Source organism: Mus caroli, chromosome 5, assembly GCF_900094665.2.
Source record: "Mus caroli chromosome 5, CAROLI_EIJ_v1.1, whole genome shotgun sequence".
Classification (NCBI taxonomy): domain Eukaryota; kingdom Metazoa; phylum Chordata; class Mammalia; order Rodentia; family Muridae; genus Mus; species Mus caroli.
This window is the reverse complement of record NC_034574.1, coordinates 39,852,392-39,876,378: the sequence shown is the minus strand read 5'-3', so window position 1 is coordinate 39,876,378 and position 23,987 is coordinate 39,852,392. Positions and strand designations below refer to the sequence as shown.

At 44.6% G+C, this 23,987-nt stretch overlaps 2 protein-coding genes across 2 annotated transcripts in view; one reads left to right on the top strand and one right to left on the bottom strand.

Annotated features, from left to right (window-relative positions):
- The window catches only part of Fam184b (family with sequence similarity 184 member B), a 101,697-nt gene extending 94,082 nt beyond the window's left edge, over positions 1–7,615 (top strand). Inside the window, exons 13-16 of the mRNA XM_021161949.1 lie at positions 3,039–3,156; positions 4,493–4,597; positions 5,365–5,564; positions 6,491–7,615. Of these exons, the coding sequence (XP_021017608.1) occupies positions 3,039–3,156; positions 4,493–4,597; positions 5,365–5,564; positions 6,491–6,584 (517 nt within the window). The 3' untranslated portion in view covers positions 6,585–7,615. The remainder of the gene's footprint in view (positions 1–3,038; positions 3,157–4,492; positions 4,598–5,364; positions 5,565–6,490) is intronic.
- A 4,179-nt stretch (positions 7,616–11,794) lies between these two features.
- Med28 (mediator complex subunit 28) lies at positions 11,795–17,026 on the bottom strand. The gene is made up of 4 exons (XM_021161953.2): positions 16,830–17,026; positions 14,805–14,871; positions 13,858–13,970; positions 11,795–12,247 (listed from the first exon to the last, which is right to left on the bottom strand). The coding sequence occupies exons 1-4, from the start codon at positions 16,986–16,988 to the stop codon at positions 12,050–12,052; spliced, it is 537 nt and encodes a 178-aa protein (XP_021017612.1). The 5' UTR covers positions 16,989–17,026; the 3' UTR covers positions 11,795–12,049.
- Positions 17,027–23,987: the final 6,961 nt, after the last annotated feature.

Here is a 23,987-nt window from a genome sequence, read left to right as displayed (position 1 = left end):
GGAGCAGAAGCTGTGTTCCACTCACCAGCAGTCCCAAAATCCTGCGGCGGGGGTCGTGGGTAGCTGGCGGGTGTCAGGCAACCCTGCGCTCCCGGGTGACTATACTCTTAAGGACAGGAGCTACACTCTTAAGAAAACTGACCTCCTATCCCTGCAATTATCCCCAGCCAATAGCCCCTCAGCTAGGGGTGGGACTTGGTGTCCACCTCCCTCTCCATGCTGGGATTTTATGCACCTGGAGCTTGTACAGGTCTCATGAGTTGTGTCACCACCACTGTGAGCTTATATGTGCAACTGTCCTGCAGTGTGAGAAACACTTTTCCTTACAGTCATCCACCGCTTCAGGAACTTACAGTCGTTCTGCCCCCACCCCCCACTCCTTCTGCAATGATTTCCGAGGAGGGAGTATAGCAGTCTTTCTTTTTTCTTCCCTTTAATTAAAAATATTTTTATTGCATAATATGCATGGTTACAGCTTCCCCTCCCATGGATCCTCTCAGTTTCTCCCCACATCCTCTCCCATCCAGATCTGTCTCCTTTCTGCCTCATTGGAAAACAAATTGGCTTCTAAGGAGTAATAGTAAGTTATAATATAGTACAGTAAGAAGAAACAAAAGCTAACACTGCAGGTTTGCACAAAACAAACAGAAGGAAAAGAAACCAAGGAGAGGCACAAGGAACAGATGGACACAGAGGCCCGCTTGTTTGCACTCAGGAATGCCTTAAAAACACTAAAATGGAAGCCAGAATATACATGCAAAGGACCTGTAAGGGAGAGAGAGAGAAAGAGATAGAAAAAAAAATATATATGGAAAGGAAAAGTTTTAACACAACAATATGAGATGAGGAACTTCCAACAATGCCACTGAGTGCATGATCTGTTGGCATCTCCTGCTGGGCAGGCAGCCTACCCTTAAGAGCAGTTTATTTCCCAGTGAGACTCCCTTGGAAATAACTAAATTTTCATTTGCAAGTGGTTATCATTTGGAGATATCTTCTGGGTCAGAACCTGTGTCCCACTTCTCCTTTCAGCTTTAGGACACAGTGTGGTACAAAGTCCGGCAGGCCCTGTGCTGCCTCTGTCTCTGTGTGCTCAAGTATGCATCGATCCTGTAGAGAGAGAGGACCTTGTTTCCCTGCTGTCCTCCATCCACTCTAGCTCTTATAACCTTCCAGCCTTCTCTTCTGCAGGTTTCCTTGAGTCTACAGGGGACTGGATGGAGATGTTCCATTTAGGGCTGAGTGTTCAAAGGTCTGTCACTCTCTGCAGACTATCTGTACTTATTTCTATATGCTATAGGAAATAGGAAGCTTTGCTGATGATGGATGAACAAGGCACTGAGTTATGAGTATAGTAAAATGTCATTAGGAGTCATTTTACTGATACCTTGTGCTCTGGGGCTATCTAGTCTTAGTTTTGGCCATCCAAGCAGTATAGGTTATGGGTTCCATCTCGTGGCGTGGGAGTGAGCCGTAAGCCAAATCATGTATTAGTTGGTTACTCCCTCAAGCTTCATACCACCACTGAGCTCGTGTGCCTTATGGTCAGGACACCACTGTGGATCGGAGAGTTTATGACTGGATGTGGTGTTTGTTTCTCCTTTGGTAGCATGCAGAATACCAGAGACACTAGCATGTAGGGTGAAGGCTGCACGTAGGCACCAGCTCAACGTCTCCGTGTTCAGTGAGTTGTGTAGATGTTGTCTTCAGCAGCAGGGCTTTGCCATCTGTTTGTAGAGAGCATCTATAGCTGTCTCATATTCTCTGCACTTCGACTGGTTGTGGGTCTCTGTGTTAGTTGCTATTTACTGCAAGTAGAATCTTCTCTGGTGTGAATTGAGGGATGCATTGATCTATAATGATTTATTTTCATTTATGTGTATGTTGGTAAAGGGCCAGAAGCAGCTTTCTTGTGGTTGCTGGGTAATATTGAAACTAGGAAAAGGGATGATTGACAGGGAGACCAGTTAGGAGATGACATCGCGATCCGTGCCAAAAGGTAAAACCTCTTCCCCGTGGTTATATAGTAGGAAGTGAATTTAAGAGATATGCTCTTAAAAACCAGTCTTGACCTCAAACAGTTGTAATGTGTTGTGCCCAGAACCACAGGCATATAGTCCATAAGGAGATGAGACATGAGGATCACAAGCCAGAAATGGCTGTCAAATGAGTTCATGGGCAGAGCAGTGAAATGCTATCTCAGAATAAAAAGTTAAACAAACAAACACCCTATGGATATTACGTAGAGTTCATTCCCTAGCACTGACAGAAAGACTGCAGAGAAATGTGTCAGGCAAGCGCCACCCAGTGGGCACTTGCCACGCGCCTCTCAGTCTTGTGCCAGTTAACCCTTACCTCCTTGATTCCACAACCAACCACTTTATAAAGTGCTCACTTTACAAAGAAAGGAACTGCTGGGAGTGGTGGCACGTCATGGCGCATGGCGGCTGAAGCAGGTGGATTTCTGTGAGTTCTAGGCTAGACTGGTCTATATGATAAGGCCAGCCTGAGCTACATAGTGAGGCTCTGTCTCACCTGCACCACCACTCTCCTCCCCTGCCCTCCCCCCCCCCCCCAATAATGAACTTTGGCTCCAGGACACAGTGGTGTTATCAATGAGGCAAATAACTAAAGCGCAGCAGAGCCAGGATTAGAAGAGAAGTGGAGGTGGAGTTTTCTCATCTCAAAGTCCTCACTTGTCATCAATCAATAGCCATAGCTCCTCCCACAATCGCCATCCTGTCTTTCACAGCCGCTCCTCAAAGACAAACTCATGCTGTACTCTATGCCCCCGCCAGATGGGGCAAGAACCGCATGGGCATCAGGGGATCCTGAGGGCCCAGGGTCCGGTAGGGCTCTTGGTACAGAGCCATGCCTTGCCCAGGAAGCTAGGCTGCATGCAAAATCTATGTGCACACTCCTGAGAGAACTGATGGGAGCCAGACCAGGAGTAGGGGCTTGGGTGGCCATCCTAAACACACAGTCTCCCACCTGCCTATTGAGAAACCTCTGTAGGACTGACTGCATTCTTTAAACAGGCTAAAAGAGTCTGGAGAGAAGGCAGGAAAAGGAACTTCGCGGCCTGAGGATCTGCAGCTCATAGGCCGCCTGCAGACACGGCTGAAGGAGAGAGAAGACATCATCCGGCAGCTAACGGTGAGGCCTAGGCTGCGATAGGGAGATACTGGCCAGCACTCACAGTCAGGGTGCTGGCTTTGAACCTGACATTTCTATAGCTGCCTAAAAATTGTCTGTCGATCCTTCATTATTTCCTCCTATTACTAAGAAGTACTCATACCAAAGACACTGGCAAAGAAAAAAAAAAAAAGCCATCCTATTCCCAAGTTTAACAGCACTTGTTTGATGTTGATTCTATTTTTCATCCTACAAAATCTGATAAAAATCTGTTTACTTACCTTGGAATTTTAATAGAATTATTCAACTTTACCATTGTTGATCGTCCTTTTGTAAGATCAACCATTCATTTTCTAGTTAGCAAAGCCGTTCCCTAGACCCCTTGAAGAAGTATTTCCAACGCCTTTAATTCTGTACCTCAAAGCCATCAAGACTTGATGCTCTTCCTTAGGGGTCTCTCTCCCCTTGGTCTGTCTTTGACTCACAGAATTATATTAATAAGGAATAACTGCTCCTTTGGTAAGTACTGGAAGATACTGTCTTTTTTAAAATGTATTTGTATTTAAGGGTGTGTGTGTGTGTGTGTGTGTGTGTACCACAAGTATGCAGGTGCCTTTGGAGGCCCAAATATGTTGTCCGATCCCCTTGAGCTGGAGAGTTACAAGCAGTTATGAACTGCACTAGGAATTCAACCTGGGTCTTCTGGAGAGCAGTAAGCGCTATTAACAGCCATGCTAGCGCCAGACCCAGTTATGATTATCTTTAAACAAATAACTCCTCGGATTAAGAGCACCTGCTGCTCTTGCAGAGGGTCCAGGTTCAGTTCCTGGCCCCCACATGGTGGTTCAGTCCTTAGCACCACACAAATCAAATGTGGTAGCACATGCTTGAAATCCCGGCACTTAGGATGTCAGAATCAGATCAGACGTTCAAGGCTATGCTCGCTCATCCTTGGCTAAATGGTGTGTTTGAGGCCAGCTTGGAATACCTGAGACCCTGTTTCAAACAAAGGCAAGGGAGAGAAAGGTTGAAATGTTTGAATATGGGAAGAGGTTTTTTTTTTTGTTTGTTTTTTTGTTTTTTTTTTTTTTGATTCATTATTTTAACTTTTGTACTAGCTTTTCCTTTTAGGTGCTCAGTATAGTTAGATGTTTTCACTTGCTAAGGCACTGTGCCCTTTCCTTTGCTGGTAATATGAGGTGCCAGAGGGGAAGGTACTTCCTAGGGGCTCCAGTGATGCCCTGCTTGGATGCCACTCACCTACCCTCCTCCAGGGCTTTCTCTTCTTCTGTCCTGCCACCATTTAGACAAAGCCAGTGGTCCATGCCTAAGCTCTTTAAAACCTTTGGTTTTCCAGGAAGAGAGAAGATTTCATTACGCAGCCTTCCCTAGTGCAGTGTCCCATCGGAATCGGTCCTTCTCTTTCAATCCTCACCCAGGATACTTGACCCCTTCCATGAAGGTAAATTAATTTTAGCACATCATAAATCTGTACATCTGTCCTTCTGAAAGCCGCGGCAGCACATTGATGGGCTGGTGGGACAGTTGCTGGGAAAACCCAGAAGTAGTCTACAGCACTAGCAAACAGTACTGAGAGAGTACGTTCTGACTTGACCCTTATGGCTGTTAGTATTCCCTCCATCTAGATGACGGGAGAGACTATCCCACTTCCCTTTATTTCTCCATAATACTTGTGGACTTCATAATGACTCTCTCCTCTCCTATCACCAGACCCCTAAAGTTGAAAAGAACCGGTATTTCATAGCTCACAAAGTAACAAACCAAGACTGAATTGAATGAACCTGATAATAAAGATGGGAGAAAAAAAATGGCTTGAAGGGCAGGGAACATAGCTCAGTGGAAGAACAATTGTCTGCAAGCTTGAAGCCTTGGATCCCGTTCCCAGGACTGCAATAAAATTAATTTAAAAAAAAATGACAGCAATTGAGACATGGTCTCACTCTGTAGCCCTGGCTGGTCTAGAACTTACAGTGTAAATCAGGCGAGGCTTGCACTCAGAGATCTGCCTGCATCTGCTTCCTGAGTGTTGCTATGAAAGGTGTGTGATGATATACCTGTCCCTGCCACCCCCAATATTAACACAATATTTTAGTATAGAAGTAGGATTGTTCCTTCTTTCCCTTGTTTGGGTTGGGTGAGCCTATTGGCATTGGCCTATTTGCATTTATTCTGGGGTAAGCACTAACACCTTTCCTCTAACACAAACAGAAAAAGAAGGTGGAGGAAGTGCCCAGCCGAGTGGTCAGCGTGCCAAACCTTGCCTCCTATGCGAAGAACTTTCTGAGCGGAGACCTGAGCTCCAGGATCAATGCCCCTCCCATAACTAAGTCACCCAGCCTGGACCCGAGCCCCAGCTGTGGCCAGCCTTACAAGCCCACCCAGTTACTAGATGGGAAAACTGCCTCAAGGTGTGTGTGTCGGCAGGCAAAGGTGTCTCTCCAAAGACAGGAAAGAAACTGGAGTCTCCTTAGGCACCTACTAAGGCATCTGACATATGATCTAAAAGTAGGAGTCCAGCCTTGGAAACAGCCTAGCCAAATGGGACCACTGATGATAGAAAGTGTGTTCTTGAGAATTTTGGTGCTGACTGTAAAAGGACTAATTTTTATGGCATCACTTAAGATCTGTATCTAAAAATCCACTTTTCTTGGCTGTGTGGCCTTGGGCAGGTGACCTCTAAAGTCTCCTGTATTACTGTCTCAGTCAGGGTTTCTATCCCTGCACAAACATCATGACCAAGAAGCAAGTTGGGGAGGAAAGGGTTTATTCAGCTTACTCTTCCATACTGTTGTTCATCACCAAGGAAGTCAGGACTGGAACTCAAGGTCAGGAAGCAGGAGCTGATGCAGAGGCCATGGAGGGATGTTCTTTACTGGCTTGCTTCCCCTGGCTTGCTCAGCCTGCTCTCCTATAGAACCAAGATTACCAGCCCAGAGATGGCACCACCCACAAGGGGACCTCCCCCCTTGATCACTAATTGAGAAAATGCCTTACAGTTGGATCTCGTGGAAGCATTTTCTCAACTGACGTTCCTTTCTCTGTGATACTCCTAACTCCAGCTGTGTCAAGTTGACACAAAACTAGCCAGTACAATTACTATCTTTAAAATGCATACAGTAGCTACCTGATCAGACTGGTGTGACTAAAGGAACTAACCTTTAAGATATCCCTACCCTCAGACCTGACACAGAAGTGTGTGTCATAGCTAGGGCTACTTTTCAGTGTGACTTGGCATTATTGAAGCAGTTAGAGCTTCCCCTGGAAAGATGGTACAGTATTGGTTTTTACTGAATAAGTTTCATAGTTTCATGTAAAAATTTTCTTTGTTTTTAAGGACCCAAGATGGCGAACTAGCCCAACCCAAAGAAGCCCCACAGAAGCAAGGCTCTCCGCATCAGGAATGGTTTACCAAGTACTTTTCATTCTAGACTGTCCTGTGGGATCTGTTTGAAGGAGGACATTAGAAAATCATTTCAACCATCTGAAGGAATAAATTAAAACCACCCAACCTGGTAACTAGCTGGGGGAGTGACTTACATGCGATGGATAGCTAAAACAAAGTGTGGCACTAACATTTCAGCTTCATTGTGACACCTGCTTATGTAAGAATGCCTATAGTTAAAGATGAAACAAGCCAGTTCTTAGGAAGCACCCATAGGAAATGATATTAACCTCTGATGACCAAATTACCCATTGTACTCCTAGTGCCTGTAATGTCATACTTCACTTGTGAGATATCAGACTTGTGACTGCCATGGTCTGCTTTAAAAATATTTTTTCCTTGGTCATCTCCACTCAAAGCTATGATTACATATATATGCATATGTACATATGCATATGTATATATAATTCCAAATGCACATCTAACCTCAAAATGAAGAGGAATAAAAGTTCAATATAGGCAAGCCAATGAGAACAGAACACCAAACCTACCAGGAATGGACTGCAGCATGCTTGGATTGCATGTTTTGATTTCCAAGGTCTGGCACAGGCCACAGACTGCAGAGGGACAACACCTACCTCAAACAGCACTTCACAAGATTAAGCAGCATACTATCAAGTCTGACTTGGAATGCTCGGTGAACAACTGTGCCTCCTATTATACATCTCAGCTTCGATGACCATTATGCTAAGTCTTTGCAAAGGTTTCTAGACTGTCTGTTCTCTGATGTCAACCGTTGTTGGACCCATTCTTTGCATCTGTGTTATCAGCCTCAGATGTAAGTATGGCTTTCCCACTGCATGGACTCCCAGGAGAGCAGGGAACTGCCCATGGTGCTGAAGCTGCACTCTGTCTTACCCTTTGACACAACTTTTAGTGGGTAGACTTTTCTTCTCTCTGGTGCTGGCCCAGCAAGTGGCCTATCAACAGATGTCAATTCTATGCATTGTCAAATTTTTGCTCTTTGAATAATAAAACTCTGAACTGGACAATAAAAATGTCTTTGCCTCCACACTACCACCACCTGGCTTATTAATCATTTTCAAATTTTAAAGTCTCTTTTCTGTTGTTGTTGTTGGTAGTTCTACATATAGAACCCAGGACCTGGGGCATGCTAGGCCAGTGCTCTACTACTGAACTGCCTTGCCCATGAGAATCCACTTTTTTGTTGGTGTTTGGAGACAGAATCTCACTATGTCCAGAACTCACTATATAATAAGACCATGATGGCCTCAAAGATTTTCCCATCTCTGCCCCTGACCCAAGTGTACCATACCCAGCTAGAACCCACACTGTATGTGTCCTAAAAGATTGGTGCTCATGGGTCTTTCTCCATTTTGAATGCAACCATTTGTCACCATATTTGGAATGGATGGCACATGACTTTTCAGTGCTAACTTTTTGTCCTTCCTGCATAAGCTGAAGACACTGGAGTGTTGAGGCTGTTACACTAAAACTTTAATGATGGAGAGAGTATACAGACAAAAGAAATGCATTACTTGTGGGTAAGAAACCAAGATGAAAGTGGGGAAGCATTCTTCATGTCTCCACTATGGGGACTCGTGCACAACAGAGCTGCCTCTTTGCAAGGGCATTAATGCCACTCATGAGCAAGCAGCCTTTATTGCTTTATCACCTCCTAACAATTGGGACCACAAGTGCTTAAGCGTGCATAGCAGTGGTATAGCACGTGGTTAGCATGTGCAAGGTCCTGAGTTCAATCACCAGTAAGACTTAAAAAAAATGTTTGCATATTTTCAGATTCATGAATATACACGAGTTATCTTAAACATGGGACCAAAATCTAAACATATTCCCTTACATTTCTATATCCACCTTATTTTCTTGGTAAACCTTCATTTTTACTCAATGCATCAAGTATGCAAGTTTCCCCTTTCAGTGTCAGGTCATTGTTGGAAAAGTTTAGATCTGGGAGCATTTGGAGTTTTGGATAGGAAATGCCCACTCTTGTTTGCCATAAGTTCCAATGTTTGCCAATAAGCAGAGAGCACTGTGCGATACAGGTGGTTGTGCCTTTTCTGATCTGGGCATTTCTCAGCATTGTAATTCTTGGTAAGGCACAAGACTGCTTTTCTGCCGCCTTCTGCATTTCCTTGCTGCTGACAAAAAAGACCTCAGAGTTTATTATGGTTCAAGATTTTGGTGGTTCAGTCCACCATGGCTGGGAAGGACAGCGCTGAAGCAGTTGGTCACAGTGTCCAGATGGGAGGCAGAGAGCAAAGAATAATGATGCCTAGCTCATGTTTTATTCAGTATTGGACCCCAGCCCTTAGGATGCTGCTGCCCACATACCTCAACCAACATAAACTTCTTCGAAGACGTGCTAAGAGGTCTGTCTCCTAGGTGGGACTAGATTCTGTCAAGTTGATATTAACCAAAGGGGGCCAAGGTCACAGTCACTCATTTCATCCAGCAGGATGTCTGGTGGTTTGAACGACACGGTGACTTGGTTTTGAGTGTATATGTGCCCCAATGAGAATTATAAGTGATTTGTCTCACCTTATCATTGTTTCAGGTGACTCTGAGGTTTGGTGTTCTGAGCCTGTTTAACCTCAGCAGAGTAACTGGAGCACTGCTGGGTCAGCTTCTGGACACTGGCAGGTGTGTGCTATCTGTGTAAGGATAGTTCTGCAGTGTGGACTAGGGTGACTGACTGCTCCTGACCAGACTGTCCACTAGAGGATTCCAGAAACAGACCTGACTACTGTAGCACCCATGCTAGGCAAACTAATACCCAGGACTGGCACAAGCAATGGTAGTGTCTGGAACTGTACTTCATACAGCAGCACTTTAGAAAGCAAAGCTGAGTAGGAGTCTTCAGCTGAAAACCAACAATCAGGGATGTCGACAGTCAGATAAAGAAGCTAAGTTCATGTGTAGAAACTACGGAAGTGAACGTCCCATCTGATCTGTTGCCAAAGATGATCACAAGCACAATTGCAGGACAGACAAATACAGTTGCGGAGGAAGGAGCAGAGTGGAGACAGAATAAGGAGCTGGAAAAGATCAAGGTAAATGTTTAAGACAGAATTTGGGTGAGGTACAGGGAAGGAGCCAAGGAAGACGGTTGCAAGTGGCAGAAATCACCTGAGTGCTTCATCCTAGAGAAGGCAACGGGTCTGGGAGCCATGCATATGGAAAGGCTGGTCTTACTCAGGTAGGCAACTGAAACAAGCAGGAAACTTCCTTGAATCCATTAGGTTACACATAGGAGCAGCAAGCCAACGGAAACCCCCGAAAGACATGCAGCTTGGAATGTCTGTGTTCAACAGCCAGCAAAGTGCCACTTAGGAGGAGAGAGATGGGGCTGGGGGATGGTTCTGTAAGTAAGGCACGTGTGTGTGACTGAAGCCCTGAGTTCATGTGGTTGTACCAGGATAAAAAGCTGAGCAGAGGAGCTTAATCCTAGGGCTTGGAAGTAGGAGAGAGGCAGGAAGATCACTGCGGTTTGCCAGCTAGTCTTGGCCAGTAAACAAGGACAAACTCAGTGAGAAACTGAGTCTCAAAAGGTAATCTGAAAATAGCCCCCACCTGGATCTCTAATGTCTAACACACATGGATCTTTGACCTTCACAAAAACACACATGTACCCCTCCCCAAACATGTTCACAGATATACTATACACACACAAACTGACAAAATGGGAAAATTATTTTAACCTAACCATTGAATTCAATTTAAAATAAACAATAACTTGTATATATACCAACTTAAAAAATATTTTCACTAAGCACCAAGAATGATTTCAGTATTTTCACCATCCTCCTCATTATTGAAAAACCAGCCAAAATGTAAGCAGTTTATTTAGGTTTTAGCCAAGAAATCCAAAACCAGCCAAGCTGTCAATCAGAACTTCAGAAAATGCATGGGTTTTAATTAAGTGTTTTGTTTGTTTGTTTGTTTTGTTTTGGTTTTTTTTTTTTTTTTTTTTTTTTGACGGAGGTAGAGGGGACGGGGGCAGATCTCATGTAATCTACAACAGCTTCAAACTTGCTATGTAGCTGAAGGTGAGGCTACAGTTTGAGTCTCCTTCCTCTACCTCCCAAATGCCACCATGCCAGCCTAAATTTTTCAACACTGTTTTATTTTTATATTCTAATTCCTTAATTAGAACCTGATGGCCTCAGACTGGTTTTAATTGTTCCAGGAACTAAATATCATACAGTCAAGCATACACATGAAACTAGTAAGACCTTGCGTAATCAAGGAAGTCCCTAACTCCAACAGGCATTCAATAGAGCAACTAACATAGTCACTACTTATAAAGCATATGTAGAATTTAAGAAAGTTGACAAAATTAAAAACAAAACCCTGTGCCCTGAGATGAGGCGCAGCAAAGGGGCACACTGAAGCTCCAGAGACCAGATGGCAGTGCCCAGCCTAGGCCGGCAGTGAGTGGATGGTAATGCTTATGACCTTGGGCTAAGGCTCCAGAAACCAAAATGGACAAAGCCAAGCTGGAGATGCACTGACTATTCAAGAGGTATGGAGTATTTGTTTTGGGTAAAGAAAGGTGCTTGGCCTTGAGGGGTGGGGGTACAAAAAAAACAAAAAACAAGCAAATAAAACTCAGAGACAAAGAGACAATCCAAGCAGGCTTTTGGCCTCATACCTCACCCGAGCCTTCCCTGGGACTCCATTCCTTACCCTGACCAGCACAGCCCAGCCCAAGAGCACTCAGCATGCCATATTCCTCATGTGTGTGCCCTCAAGGCAGAGTGAGTAAGGACTCAGAGAATGAAACTTAGCCCAGACAAAAACCCACCCAGCATTAAGGTAAGTATCCTCCATTAGCAGCAGATTCTAACCTCTTCTGAGCCACCTGTGAAATATGCTCGCCCTGTGCCGCCCTAGAAGCATCACACTGCAGTGCCAGATTCCTCAAGAGGTAGCTCACAGTTTTGGAACAGCACATTTACATATCTGTCTACACTACCTACTACTAGTGTAGCCTATTAAGGCTGATAACCAAACTGTACATCCCCTGGCTTCTCAAACTACTAAACACTGTTTCCTTCAGGTTTTTCACCAAATTCATAGCTTAAGAAAAAAAGGGGAGATGAAGCCATAAAATGTTGTCAAAACAAATGGCAAAGGCCAAATAAGAAATGTGTGTGAGTACTCTAACAGTCTAAAGATTAAACAGTGCTAAAGATTGATACAAACAACAACAACAAAAAACAAAACCAAACTTTACTTTATCAAAGATAGAGATATTTTATAAAGTATTCAGGAGTTTAGAGTACTAGAGGAGCTGAGGCAGGGGATCATAGATTCAAGGCCCATCCCGGCTTCATACTGAAACCCTACCTTATAAATAGGGACAGAAACTGATACAAACTCATTATCCAACAGAGTCCTTCCAATACACCAGGTCTGTAAGGAAACGTGTCTGCCAAGACTGCAAGGCTGCACCACAGGCAGGAGTGCTTAGGTCTGCTTCAGAGGTGCAGGAATGTTGGCAGACGCCTGCTCGAGGAAGGCCAAGGATCCCTGAGGCATGTCAGCCGGCTTCTTGTGCTGCACATTGATGTCTTCCAGCACCTGCTGCCAATGCCTCAGCTTTGTCAAGTGCTTCTGGACCAGCGCATCCTTCCGCTGCAGTTCACTCCTTAGTTCTGAGACATCCTACAGATGAAAGTGGTAAGGGGGAGAGATAAAGTGAGGAGGTCAGCCATCTCAAAACACGAGCAAATGAGGAAAGGTCCCCCTTAGTCAGGAACACTAAGGAGGACCCTGGGGGCACACGCCTGTAAGCCTAGCTACTTCAGAAGTGGAGGCAGAATCGTGAATTTTAAGGCCAGAGTGAGTTCAATAATAGCTTGGGTAATGCAGGGAGACCTTGTCTCAAAAATCAAGCAAGAAGAGGAAGAGGAGAAAGAGGAAGAAGAAGAAGAAAAAGGGGAGGACATATAGTTCAACTAAAATAAAAAAATAAACATACTGTTAAAGATTCATCATTTTTGCAGGTAAGAACGCTGACTGTTCTTCCAAAGATCCTGAGTTCAAATTCCAGCAACCACATGGTGGCTCACAACCACCCGTAATGAGATCTGACACCCTCTTCTGGTGCATCTGAAGTCAGCTACAGTGTACTTATGTAAAATAATAAATAAATCTTTGGGCGGGAGCAAGCAGGGACTAAGAGAGCAGGGTCAACAGGAGCGAGCAGAGGTCCTAAAAATTCAATTCCCAACAACCACATGAAGGCTCACAACCATCTGCATAGCTACAGTGTATTCACATATATAAAATAAATAAGTCAATCTTTAAGAAAAATCATTTTTGTAACTGCATGTCTCCTACTAGTCTAGGTACAGTACTAATAGGAGATGCCTGGCTACATAGATACAATCATTTGGCTTGCAATATAGAATGTACGCAGATACGAAGTAAAAAATTAAATGCTTAGATGTGAGTTAAAGGTCAACTAATGACAACATGGGGATGGGGAGGAGGAAAAGGAACCAAAATGGGTAAATGTCAATGATGGTTGGGAATGATTAAAGAGAAGTGATTTAAAACTGCTCATGCTTGAATACTCTGGAACTTGTACAAATAAAGAGGGCGCAAGCTATTCAGAGCCATCTGTTTGAAAAACATGGTGGTCAGGCTCATTTTTGCTGACTCCACACATCCACCATTCAGACCAGAACCCTGCTGGGGTTCTGACCTCCAGCAATTTCCTTTCTTTCTTCTTCTGCTTTAAAAAAAAAAAAAATCAACAGAATCACACAATATGGCCTGGAACTTGCTATGCAGACCAAGATTGGTTTTGAACTTAAAAGAGATCTGCCTGCCTGTGTCTCCTGAGAACTGGGATTAAAGACATTCGCCACCATGTCTGGCTACAATATTTATTTTCTACTCTGTAAAGTAAATAGACCATTTCCTATGCGCAAAGTACCATGTAAAGCAATTTGGAAACACAGTTACAATTCCTGTTCAAATTAACTTTTACTCTATACTGGTGGTTTCCTAACTTTTCTCAGGAGGCAAAGCCTGCTCATTAAGAAAACTTTTCCAGGACAGCCAGTGTGTGAAATGAGTAGGCAGGGCTGTCTGCAGCTCTGCTCCCTCTCCAATGACCACCTTGTGTCCAGGATGTCCTAAATGCTGGCACCCTCATCAGACCCATAAAGACCTACAACTCACAGGATGAGGGTTTATCTTGTTTAAAGACAGTGGAATCCAAATGATACTTGTTCTTAAAAGTTGAGGGAAAGTCAAATTCGTACCTCTTTGATAACTTGATCTGGTTTCTGGACAGATAACTGCAACCTTTTTTGTAAGAAAAAACATTCTGTCTGTCTTGCAATGTCCAAAAACTTCTGGATACACTGATCAACACCTTAAGAAAAAATAAAGAGAGAGAGACCCAAAAGTTTATATATACGCAAGATATATATATATATATATATATATATATATATATATATATTACACCCACCTAAATGAATAGTTAAAATATTAAAACAGCACTTTCTCATAGACATAATTTGGGATTTTAATCTGGATGACAGCGATAATAACCATCTTCAAGTTCCCATGTAAAACTAGCATGAAATAGGTAATTCATTTTTTCTCAGGTCAGAGACTTTACACAACACAGAAGTTGTTAAGTCTTCCGAAGAAACACAATCCAGACTCTCAGCAGATTAGGACAATTTCCACTACAAAAAAGTTACGAGGCACTGGACATAACAATACGCATAACAGGGAGAACCATGGTACACTCCTTTAATCCCAGCACTCTAGAGGCAGACACAAATCTCTGTGAGTTTGAGGCCAGCCTAGTTTACAGAGTGAGTTCCAGGACAGCGAAGTCTACACACAGAAATGCTGTCTTGAAAAATCAAAGAAAAAATATGCATAAAACTTATATTTCTGTCAGAGCTAATGAAAAAGAAAACCAACAAAATTTGTGGGTTAATAAACAGCATTCATTAGTTTTACATCGTTGTACTCATATGAAAAGCTCATTTTAAGCAATTTATAAGGACTCAGAAAACATGTCAGCTAGTGAACCAAACAGAGAGCCAGCAATTTATGGGGACTCTGCACACATCTTACTCCCTGGAAATGTTCCAAGATACATGCAGGGCTAAACGCACAGATATAAAGTCAACAACAGACATCTTGCTGATGACAAGAACACAGTGTGCAAAGAAGTTGGAACTCTTACCAGTTCGAATTTCTTCCTGATCAGTCCCATTGACATAATCCTGACTCACAAGGGAAGCAAAGCAAGCCTGAGTGAAGGAAACAAAAATGTCATATACACAGCAGCTATTAGGAACAGGAAAGGGCTTCTCCTGAGGCCACTCAATAAATGGACACTTTTTGCACCTGTACTTGATTAGACATCAGGCCAGCGTAGGCACCAGGTAAAGCAAATCCCAGCTGGTTTGGCACCTGAGACACTGGTATTTGCTGGCCTCATCACATGGTCTTACGCCTGCCACCCGCCTCTTCCTCGCTGTCTTATTCCACACCTGGATTGCCTTTCAACCCCACCACGGCCACGCCACTCTGGCTGACCCTTACATGAATTGTATATATTCCTATGTCAAGATGTTATCTGTCTGCTCTTTCTAAATGGTAACTCCTGTTCATGCTCTACAGTGGAGCCTGGCAAGCTTTTCAGAAAAGTAACTGATGTTACTATCCACTCTTCAGCCACTGTTACTTGACTTCTCCCAACAGCTCTGCCTGTGTGATTCAGCACTAAGTACTTGGGATACCATTTGGCATTTAATAACTAACAGCTGTCTGTAAAATAAATGGTGTCGCGTGGATAACCAAATCCCAAAGAGGGAGTTTTGAAAGGGTGCCAACTGAGCTGTACGTGTGAGTGCGCCCCAGGGGCACAAGCAGCCCTCAGAAAGACAAGCATGACGGCAGCTGACAGAGGAACACAGTCTGAGAACAGACCCTGACAGCCTTGAGCAAGCACCGAAAACTAAACACAAAGACACAGAACCAAATTTAGGTTCCGAACACAAGTCAAAACTACACCCAAAGTTCCTCTCAGAGGCAATGAATCCTCCTGGCTAGCTCCAGATCTGATGGATAGAAACAGTCACAAGGATTTCCCACTCCTGTAACAGCTCGACCAACCAGACTGCCTATTCTGTGTACGGTAAAAGTTAAGTCTTGTTGGACTTTGGGGGCGTGAGCATGATGTGCAGATTTCAGAAAACCTATGGCCCACAAAGCTGGGGGTGGGGGGGCTTCAACCGCAGTAGGCCATGCAGACTTTAAAAAAAAAAAAAACCACAAACCTAACTGCAAGGCAGGCAGTGGTGCTGCACTTGTTCAATTCCAGCACTAGGGAGGCAGAGACAGGTATGTGTTCAAAGTCAGCCTGGTCTACAGCGCTTGTTCCAAGAGAGCCAGGGCTACACTGAGAACTTGTCTCAAAAAAACAAAACAAAAAGACAAAAACTAACTTCAGAAACTTTAGTTCCTGCTACACCTCCCAGCCCCCCCCCCTTTGAAAAACATTTAAAGCATGGACCTTTATGGACAGTCAGTCTCACGGATGTAAAAACAACGCGTGCCCTTCTATTAAAAGCCCAGTATTTTAGGACTGGTGCGATGGCTAATCCGGTAAAGATGTTTGCCACCACACCTGAATTCCATCCCTGCATCCAAGAGTGTAAGGACCCAAGCGTTCTACCAAGGTTTCCTCCCACAGTAAGAACTCAACTTATGCCAACAAAGAGCATTTACCAACAAAGAGCATTTACCAAATGAATAGAAAGCGAAAGCCAGAGACGTCAAGGGGTAGCACCCAAACAAAAAAGCTAACAGGTAGGCAGGTGCCAGGGACCATTGGAAGGCTTACACAGAACACAAGAGAAAAACAGGAAAAGCGTCCAGCATGTGACCTGGAAACTCAAAGGACCTCAGCCGAGTGGGCCCGCTCCAGGGAAGACCAGATCCTACTAGACCCGCAGGGGATCAAACGAGCCCCGAGGAGGATGGGAGTTGAGCGAACTTCAAGGCCACGGTCTCCAGAAATGTCGCAGTTGCGGGGGCAGACCTGAGACCACCGGCCACAGGTAGTACCCAATCTACGGCAGGCAACTTCCATTCTCCGGTGCCCCCGCCTCTACTAAACGCAGGGACCGAGAAAGGAGTTAAGCTGCGCGCCTTCCGCACGCCAGTGAGGGCTGCACAGAGACGCCCTCACATCTCGGCTTACCTCGAAGGATGACTCCAACTCGTCCACCAAAGTGCTGTTAGATGGTCTCGGGGCCCCAGGGGCTGCTTGCAGAAGCGACGCCTGGCCTGGGAGCCCGGGCGGCGGCGGCGGAGGACCTGGAGGCTGCCCGGTGAACATCCCTCCCAGGGACGCCGCCATGTCTGCAACGGCGGGCGGAAACGCCGTCGGGCCTGTGTGCGCAGGCGCGGGCAGCCTGATCACGTGACAGGACTGGTCACATGACGGGCAGTTCGCCTATTCGCCGGGAGAAAGGATTTACCATCATCCTTGTTTCTGTGAGGTCTGTCCAATTTATAGCCGACCTGGGTTTACTCTTTTTTGACCTAAATACTAAAGGCTGGGGCTAGTTTAAATCAGTCACTTGCAGAGACCGAACACGGGCGCTGGCCTCCCCGCCACCAGCCAAGCCCTTGGGCTGTCCCTAAAGACCTTAGCCGAATCTTTTCTGCGCACCTTTAGTAAAATGAGGAGTCATCAGTTCATTCTAGGGTGATTAAGGGCTTGAGATGTACCAAATGCCAATCTAGTCACTTGTTCTGGCTGGAACAACACAAGTTCCTTCTAAATTCTGGCGTGAGGTGACATCTTGAAAGCTGCCAGTGTTCCTGGCACTTTTCTAATCGTATATGATAACATCGGAGGGAAAGTGACTGCATCTGTTTTCATAACGGCTTTAATGTTTGCCTGCTCACTAATTCAGAAGCCAAATAGCTTTGATGTCGTCGTTGTTGTTTAATTTTACAACACTTTAAAAAAAAAAAAAAGGAAAATTATCAGCTGACCAAGTTTTCGCCGAAAGGAGATTTCTTTGCCCTAGACAAGAGGGTAGGGAATAAGTGACAGGAAACAGGATGAAGGAGAAGGGAAGGATGGGGTCCTTTGTCACTGGAGGATAAGAGACTGCCTCTAGATAGAGAGGAGACAGATGCGGCATATAGGAAAATGGACGTTTATAATGGTATAAAGGGAACCCCTGTGTTACAATGACGTGTTTTAATTGGACAAGTTAATTAGGTGAGCCAACGGGGACTTTTCATTGCTGGACTTCAATACGATGATATCTGCACCTTGGTAGTCAGCCTCAGCTGAGAAGTGGCCAAATAAGTAAACAACTCGGTGGCTAGCTTTAGGAACACAATCTAACAGTTCTTAGCAAAGCAGAGGAAATGGAGGAGCCGAACAAGGCTTGCCAGAGCCATGCTCAAGTGGACTAGCATCCCTTCAACTTAACTGAGTCATTCTAGTTTCCAGATAGGCATGTTTAATAATCTAGACATAGTAGTAAATATCCCAAATAGGAAGAAAAACCTCATAAATACATACAACATTATTTGTAGAGATAAGTACTGAGGGAAAATGCTTGGGACTGGACAGCTAAGTGCTCTTTGATGTGGAGGGCCTCTCTAAAGAGATCTCATTTGAATGAAAATTTAAATGGAAGACCTTTCTAGGAAAAAAAAAAAAAAACCCTAAAGAAATACTTTGCCTGGTTAGTCAGGTTTTAGTTATCTATACGCCCAACATCCAGAACTCTGTCTGGCAAATATAAAGAAACACTTGTTGACTGAAAAATAAGCACAGAGGCTTGAGCAGATGGCTGAGCTCGGGCTGGGAAGACTGCATCTCAGCACTAGATTGGCCAGGCTGCAGTGGGCCCATGGCAGATGTAAGTTGAACCAACAAAGATGGCAGTGTTGCTGGTGCAAGTTGTGCTGGCAGTTTCTTGAGTCTGACACTTAACTAACTTGTCTCAACCATGCTCTGAGCACAGACGAGGAGGTGCTGGGGCTATGTATATGTGAGGTGGATACCATCAGAACTGTTCACATTCATTCTGGCATTATCTTGCAACATTGTGACAAAAGAAAGGAGCATGTAGAGATTTCTTCAGAACAGTCATCTGTTGCAGAATATTTGATCACATTGTGAACAGTGAGACTGTGTTTCTAGTTGTTGTGTGGCTCAGGCTTAGCACACCCCTTTAATCCCTCTGGCTGGACATGCCCTTTGGACACACCTTTAATCCTAAATAATGAAGGTAAAAGTTAGTTTGTAAGTGATGTCTAATTGAGAGGCAGACAAATAAATGAATCAGAGAAAGATTTTGACAGAATAGGATGAGAAGAAAGAGGAAAAGGGAAGCTACTTAGGAGAGCAGTGCAGAGAGGGGGAGGGGGAGAGAGAGGCAGTTTACCAGGAGAGTTTTGCACAGGTTGAAGAGAGAACAAGCTAGATAGACACAGGTGAAGACACAATGAGCCAGAGAATGAGAAGGAACCAGAAGAATTGAACAGATTCCTAGAGTTAGTATTAGGCAAAGCAGAACAATTCGGGAGAGGCTGAGAGAAGGAAACCTGAATGAACCAGTCAGCCTAGAGATGAGTTTGAGCCAGAACATCTGAGTTGAACCAGCCAACAGAACTTAGAGCTAGAAAGGGTGCCCCCATACAGCAGCAAGTCTCAGAGGCTAAAAACACTCAAGGCCTAGGTAAGACTGTATGGAGGCTAGAAGCTTCCAGGACTAGGCCTAGGTTAGCAGATGGAGGCAGTAAGCCTTTGAGACAACAGTTCCCTCGGGTGAATAAAAGTTATTTTTACAGCCATCTGCAGCCTCAACAGATGCAAAGCTGTTGGCTAAACTAACAGGTTGCCCTATGAGAGTTGTTGGCTGTTGTTATTTCTATCCTCATAAAACCACTTGGCCTTCCTATGTTGATGTGCATTCATAAGCCTACAGTTGTTCTAGTAGCTGACTTGCCTAATTCTGGGAAATAGAAAGTTAGGTCTGGTCTCCTGATGTAAGCATTGGTTCTGATGCTAAGGTCCTGTTCCTCAGTTGTCTTTTGATCCATCAATAAAGACACCGGCGACCAATGACTGAGGATGGTGGGTGCACTTAGAGTTGCAAAGGTGGATACAGGCAGAATCAGGAGAGCAGGGAAAGAAGCTGGGAGTAACTGTAGGAGATAATGCCAACCAGCCTTGTGAGTTTTTGGTTTTTTGAGTGGTCAATGGCTACTCTATCCAATTATGCCTGTGGTAGCAGAAGAGGTTTAGCAGTGTCCAGTCACCGAGTTAGCAAAGGCATTTTAAGATTAACTGGTGTGTGTGTGTTTTGCCCCAAAGTTCATCTAAGTTGCATATATTTGCATATATTAGTAGTATGTTCCTTTCTACTGTAAAGTAAAATCCTATGGTAATAATGGTTTGTTTAACCATTTACCCATTGCAGAACATTTGGGTTGTATCTAATTTGGGGCTATCACAAATAAAGCTGCCACAAAATTATTGTATAAGTTTTTTTTTTCCCCCAACAAAGTCCAACTGCTGTGTTCTCCCCTCTGACTGGGTTTGTTTTTCTGAGGTAGGGCTTCACTCTGCTGCCCAGGAAGACCTGAATCTAGCAGTCTTGCCTCTACCCGCCGAGTGCTGAGATTACAGGTATACATCATCATGCTGAAAGGAGTAAACTGACCTGAGTCAGGCTGATGCCATGACAGGCTATAAAGTAGCCGTTCAGGATGTTGCCTGTAGCCATTCTGGGCCATTTTAGCAACTTCTGCCAAGTTGGGGAGGATTCAGGGCTGGTTGTCCATTCCAATAATCCCATCACCTTTTAAAGGAATAAACAGCCCATCTTTAAAGTTGGCTGTTCCAAGGAGATGACCTTCCATCTGCCCATCATTGACCAGGTAAAAGCTGTAGTTTATGAAGCCTTCGGTCACCCAGACCAGGTGCCTTGTATTTAGTGGAAAGACCCCCTGTTTGGATGGAATGGTTTGCTACCAGCTGCACCCTGGGGGTCAGCCTTACTTCCTCCCGTTCTCCACCCCATACCCCAGAGAGATGACTCAGCTTCTTATTACTCTGACCAGACCACCACCCAACCCCTCAGATCCCCTGGAGAGACAGTTTATGACCTATTTACCTTTTGCCAGTAATGACCTGTATAACTGGAAGATGCAACCCCCTCCACCCCCATTTTCAGAAAGGCTATCAGCTCTTCCAGCCCTTCTAGACTCAGTCATGCTGACTCACTGGCCCATCTGGGGTGACTATCAGTAACTGCTTCAGATCCTCTTTACCATAGAAGAAAGGGAAAGGATTGTGGTTGCCATACAGAAGTGGGTTCCGGGGCAAACAGGACCCCAACCCAAGTTCAGGCTGATATTGATGCAGCCTTTCCCTTGATTCGACCTGACTTGGATTCTAACCCTGATGGAGGTAAGGAGAAACATTGGGACTACCACCAGATTCTAATGGGGTGCTCCGAGAGGCTGCCAGGTGGCCTACATATTTATCCAAGGTAAGCCAGGTTACCAAAGGAAGGTAGGATTCTAGAAAGACACATAGAGGCCTACAGAACATATACCCCCTTTTTGATCCTAAAGCTAGAGAAAAACCAGTCAACTGTGAATGTGGCTTTTGTTAACCAGACAGTCCCTGACAGTCAGCCAAAACTCCAACACTTGGAGGGGTTTAAAAGCAAACAGTTGTCAGAGCTGGTAGCTATAGCAGAAAAAGTGTACAACAATAGGAAAATCCCCGAGGAGCGACAAAATGGAGGACTGACCAAAATAATATTAGCTGCTGCCAACCAAGACCACAAGGACAATAGGGGATTGAGAGACATGACCCAGAAAAAAGGTAAGTAGGGTACAACTGGTGGGGAATCTCAGGCCCAAGTGACAACTGAAGAAAGACAAATGTGCTTATTGTAAAGAAATGGGCCATTAGGAAAATAAATGCTCCAATAGAAGACCCAAAGTCCTGGAATAAGCAGAAGTCAGTGACTTCTGAGGCAGTGGCAGGGTTCAACCCAGCTCCATGTGCCCTGGGTAACCTGAAGGTGAAAACCAATAGATTTTCTGGTGGACACTGATGCACAACATTCCATTTTAAAACAACCACTGGGACCACTGCCAGATTGACAAACATGGGTACAAAGAACAATGGGCACTAAGCCCTATCCATGGACTACAGGAAGAAAGGTAAACTTGGGAGTGGAACACGTAACTCATTCTTTTGTGATTTTCCCTATGATGGGGAGTGATCTCACCAAAATGGGAGCCCAAATCCATTCTGGCCCAGAGGGAGTGGAAGTGCTGCATAGCAGGGCAGCCATGGCACACGCCTTTAATCCCAGCACTTGGGAGGCAGATTTCTGAGGCCAGCCTGGTCTACAAAGTGAGTTCCAGGACAGCCAGGGCTTTACAGAGAAACCCTGTCTGGGGGGGTGGGGGGGTGGGGAGAATGGCCCTATTTATGTGTTGACCCTGGCTCTAGAAGAATACAAGTTGTTCCTTCAGCCAATACCCTCACCAAGCCGACTGCTCCAGAGTTTCCTGACAGAGAAATCCAATTAGACTAGCCCATCAGAGGGCCCCAATAATACTACAATTGAAGGTTGGGGCTCTCCCAGTTAACAGCAGACAATATCCAATGCCAAGAGAGACCCACTGGGGATAACCCCACACATCACCTGGCTCTAGGAAGCTGGAAGCCTGATCCCTTGTCAACAAGCATGAAACACCTACCTCCTTCCAGTCAAAAAGCCTCATTCCTGTGACTACTGACCTGTGCAGGACTTGAGGTAAATAAGTAGATAAAGGATATTCACACCCCCCCCCCGCCACCTCCAGTTCCAAACCCTTCCACCCCAATGAGCACCCTTTCCACCCTGAGCCCACCCACCACACACACCATGCTCAATCTGAAGGATGCTTTCTTCAGCCTGCCTCTGGCACCCAAAAGCCAGCTCTTTAACCTGTTTATGGAAATCACAACTCTTCCAAGACAACAGCAACAAATTAATTAGTTGTCAGAACATGATCCAGGAATGGATTCATGTGAGGAGAATGCTAAGTGCTTGTGAGAGCACTCCAAGCAAGAGTCTGGTGATCTCAGGCTGAAACACGAGTTTCTGTTGGAAATGCGTTTTCATGCCCTCCCCAGTGCAGTGGATAGGAGAGAATTTACTGCCCATTACTCGATTACTCGTTGCTTGCTGTTGTTAATGAAATGTTTAAACTATCCTTTACATTCCTCTATGGACACCTGCCTTGTCCTTGTGATTGTGTACAGCTTGAACTCATGAGACGTCACTCAGATGATGACTCCCTGTTGACCCTCAGTATAATTTGTCTGAGGCTCAGAATAAAGTTTGCTAGCTACTGCTTGAGACTTTAGTCAGCCTCATGCTCTAGTCTCCCAAGTCCTACTGCCTCTAGAGTGGTGACACTTAGTGACAAAATATTTTTCCTTTTGTGTGTGTGTGTGTTTTTTTGTTTGTTTGTTTTGTTTTTTGCAAATCTAATACCCAGTTAGTCTAACCATGATGTAAGTTGACAAAGAACACATCAATGTATTTCTCGTGGATGCATCCAGAGCATAAAGCATTCAGTTCTTGGTTTTCTAACTCTTGTTTCTTCACTCATAAAACAGGAGAGCAGTCTTGGGAAGATTACTGTGAGACAACTTCTCTGTAGTGGTTTACACTATAGTAATGTGCAACACAGTCAGCTCCATAGCCCAAGACAGACTAACTTAAGAGTAACACAATGTAACTTTCTTTTTTTATTTTTATATTTATTTATTTATTTTATAATGTAACTTTCAAAACTAGTTATCCATTGGCTGGAGAGATGGCTTAATGATTAAAAGCATGCGCTACATTTCTAGAAGGATGAGTTCACATCCCAGCACCCACACTAGATGGCTCACAACCACCTGTAACTGCACCCTCCCCTGGCCTCTGCAGACATCTGCACTCACTTGCAGATAACTATTTTCCGAATAGTTATCGGAAAATAGTTATCCACTGGTCTTGCCACTTACAGGCAAGACCAGTGAACTGGGCAGGGAGACACAAAGGATTGGGAGAGACTCGGTAGGATTTACTTCACCTGGAGCTTGACAAGTTAAGGAAAAGGAAAACACAAAAGGCAAATCATCCATGCAGAGGGCGAAAGCATATTTCAGAAACAGCAGACTGTATATTGGGCAGAAATGCAAATGAAAGATACCAGCAGCTTGCAAAATGAAACTACGAGACTGAGAGCTAAGCTAGATGAATTAAAGCTGAAGTGCAAACCTACAAAAAGAAGCATCTACTCAAAAAGAAGCGAGAGGTGCTGC

What these genes read in the sequence shown, in the direction of transcription:
- Med28 (XM_021161953.2), bottom strand. Translation starts at nt 16,988, where the DNA reads ATGGCGGCGTCCCTGGGAGGGATGTTCACCGGGCAGCCTCCAGGTCCT. An exon ending in AGTTGGAGTCATCCTTCGAG is followed by an intron (nt 14,872 to 16,829) that starts GTAAGCCGAGAT and finishes TCCTTCACTCAG; the next exon opens with GCTTGCTTTGCTTCCCTTGT. An exon ending in CAGATCAAGTTATCAAAGAG is followed by an intron (nt 12,248 to 13,857) that starts GTACGAATTTGA and finishes TTTCATCTGTAG; the next exon opens with GATGTCTCAGAACTAAGGAG.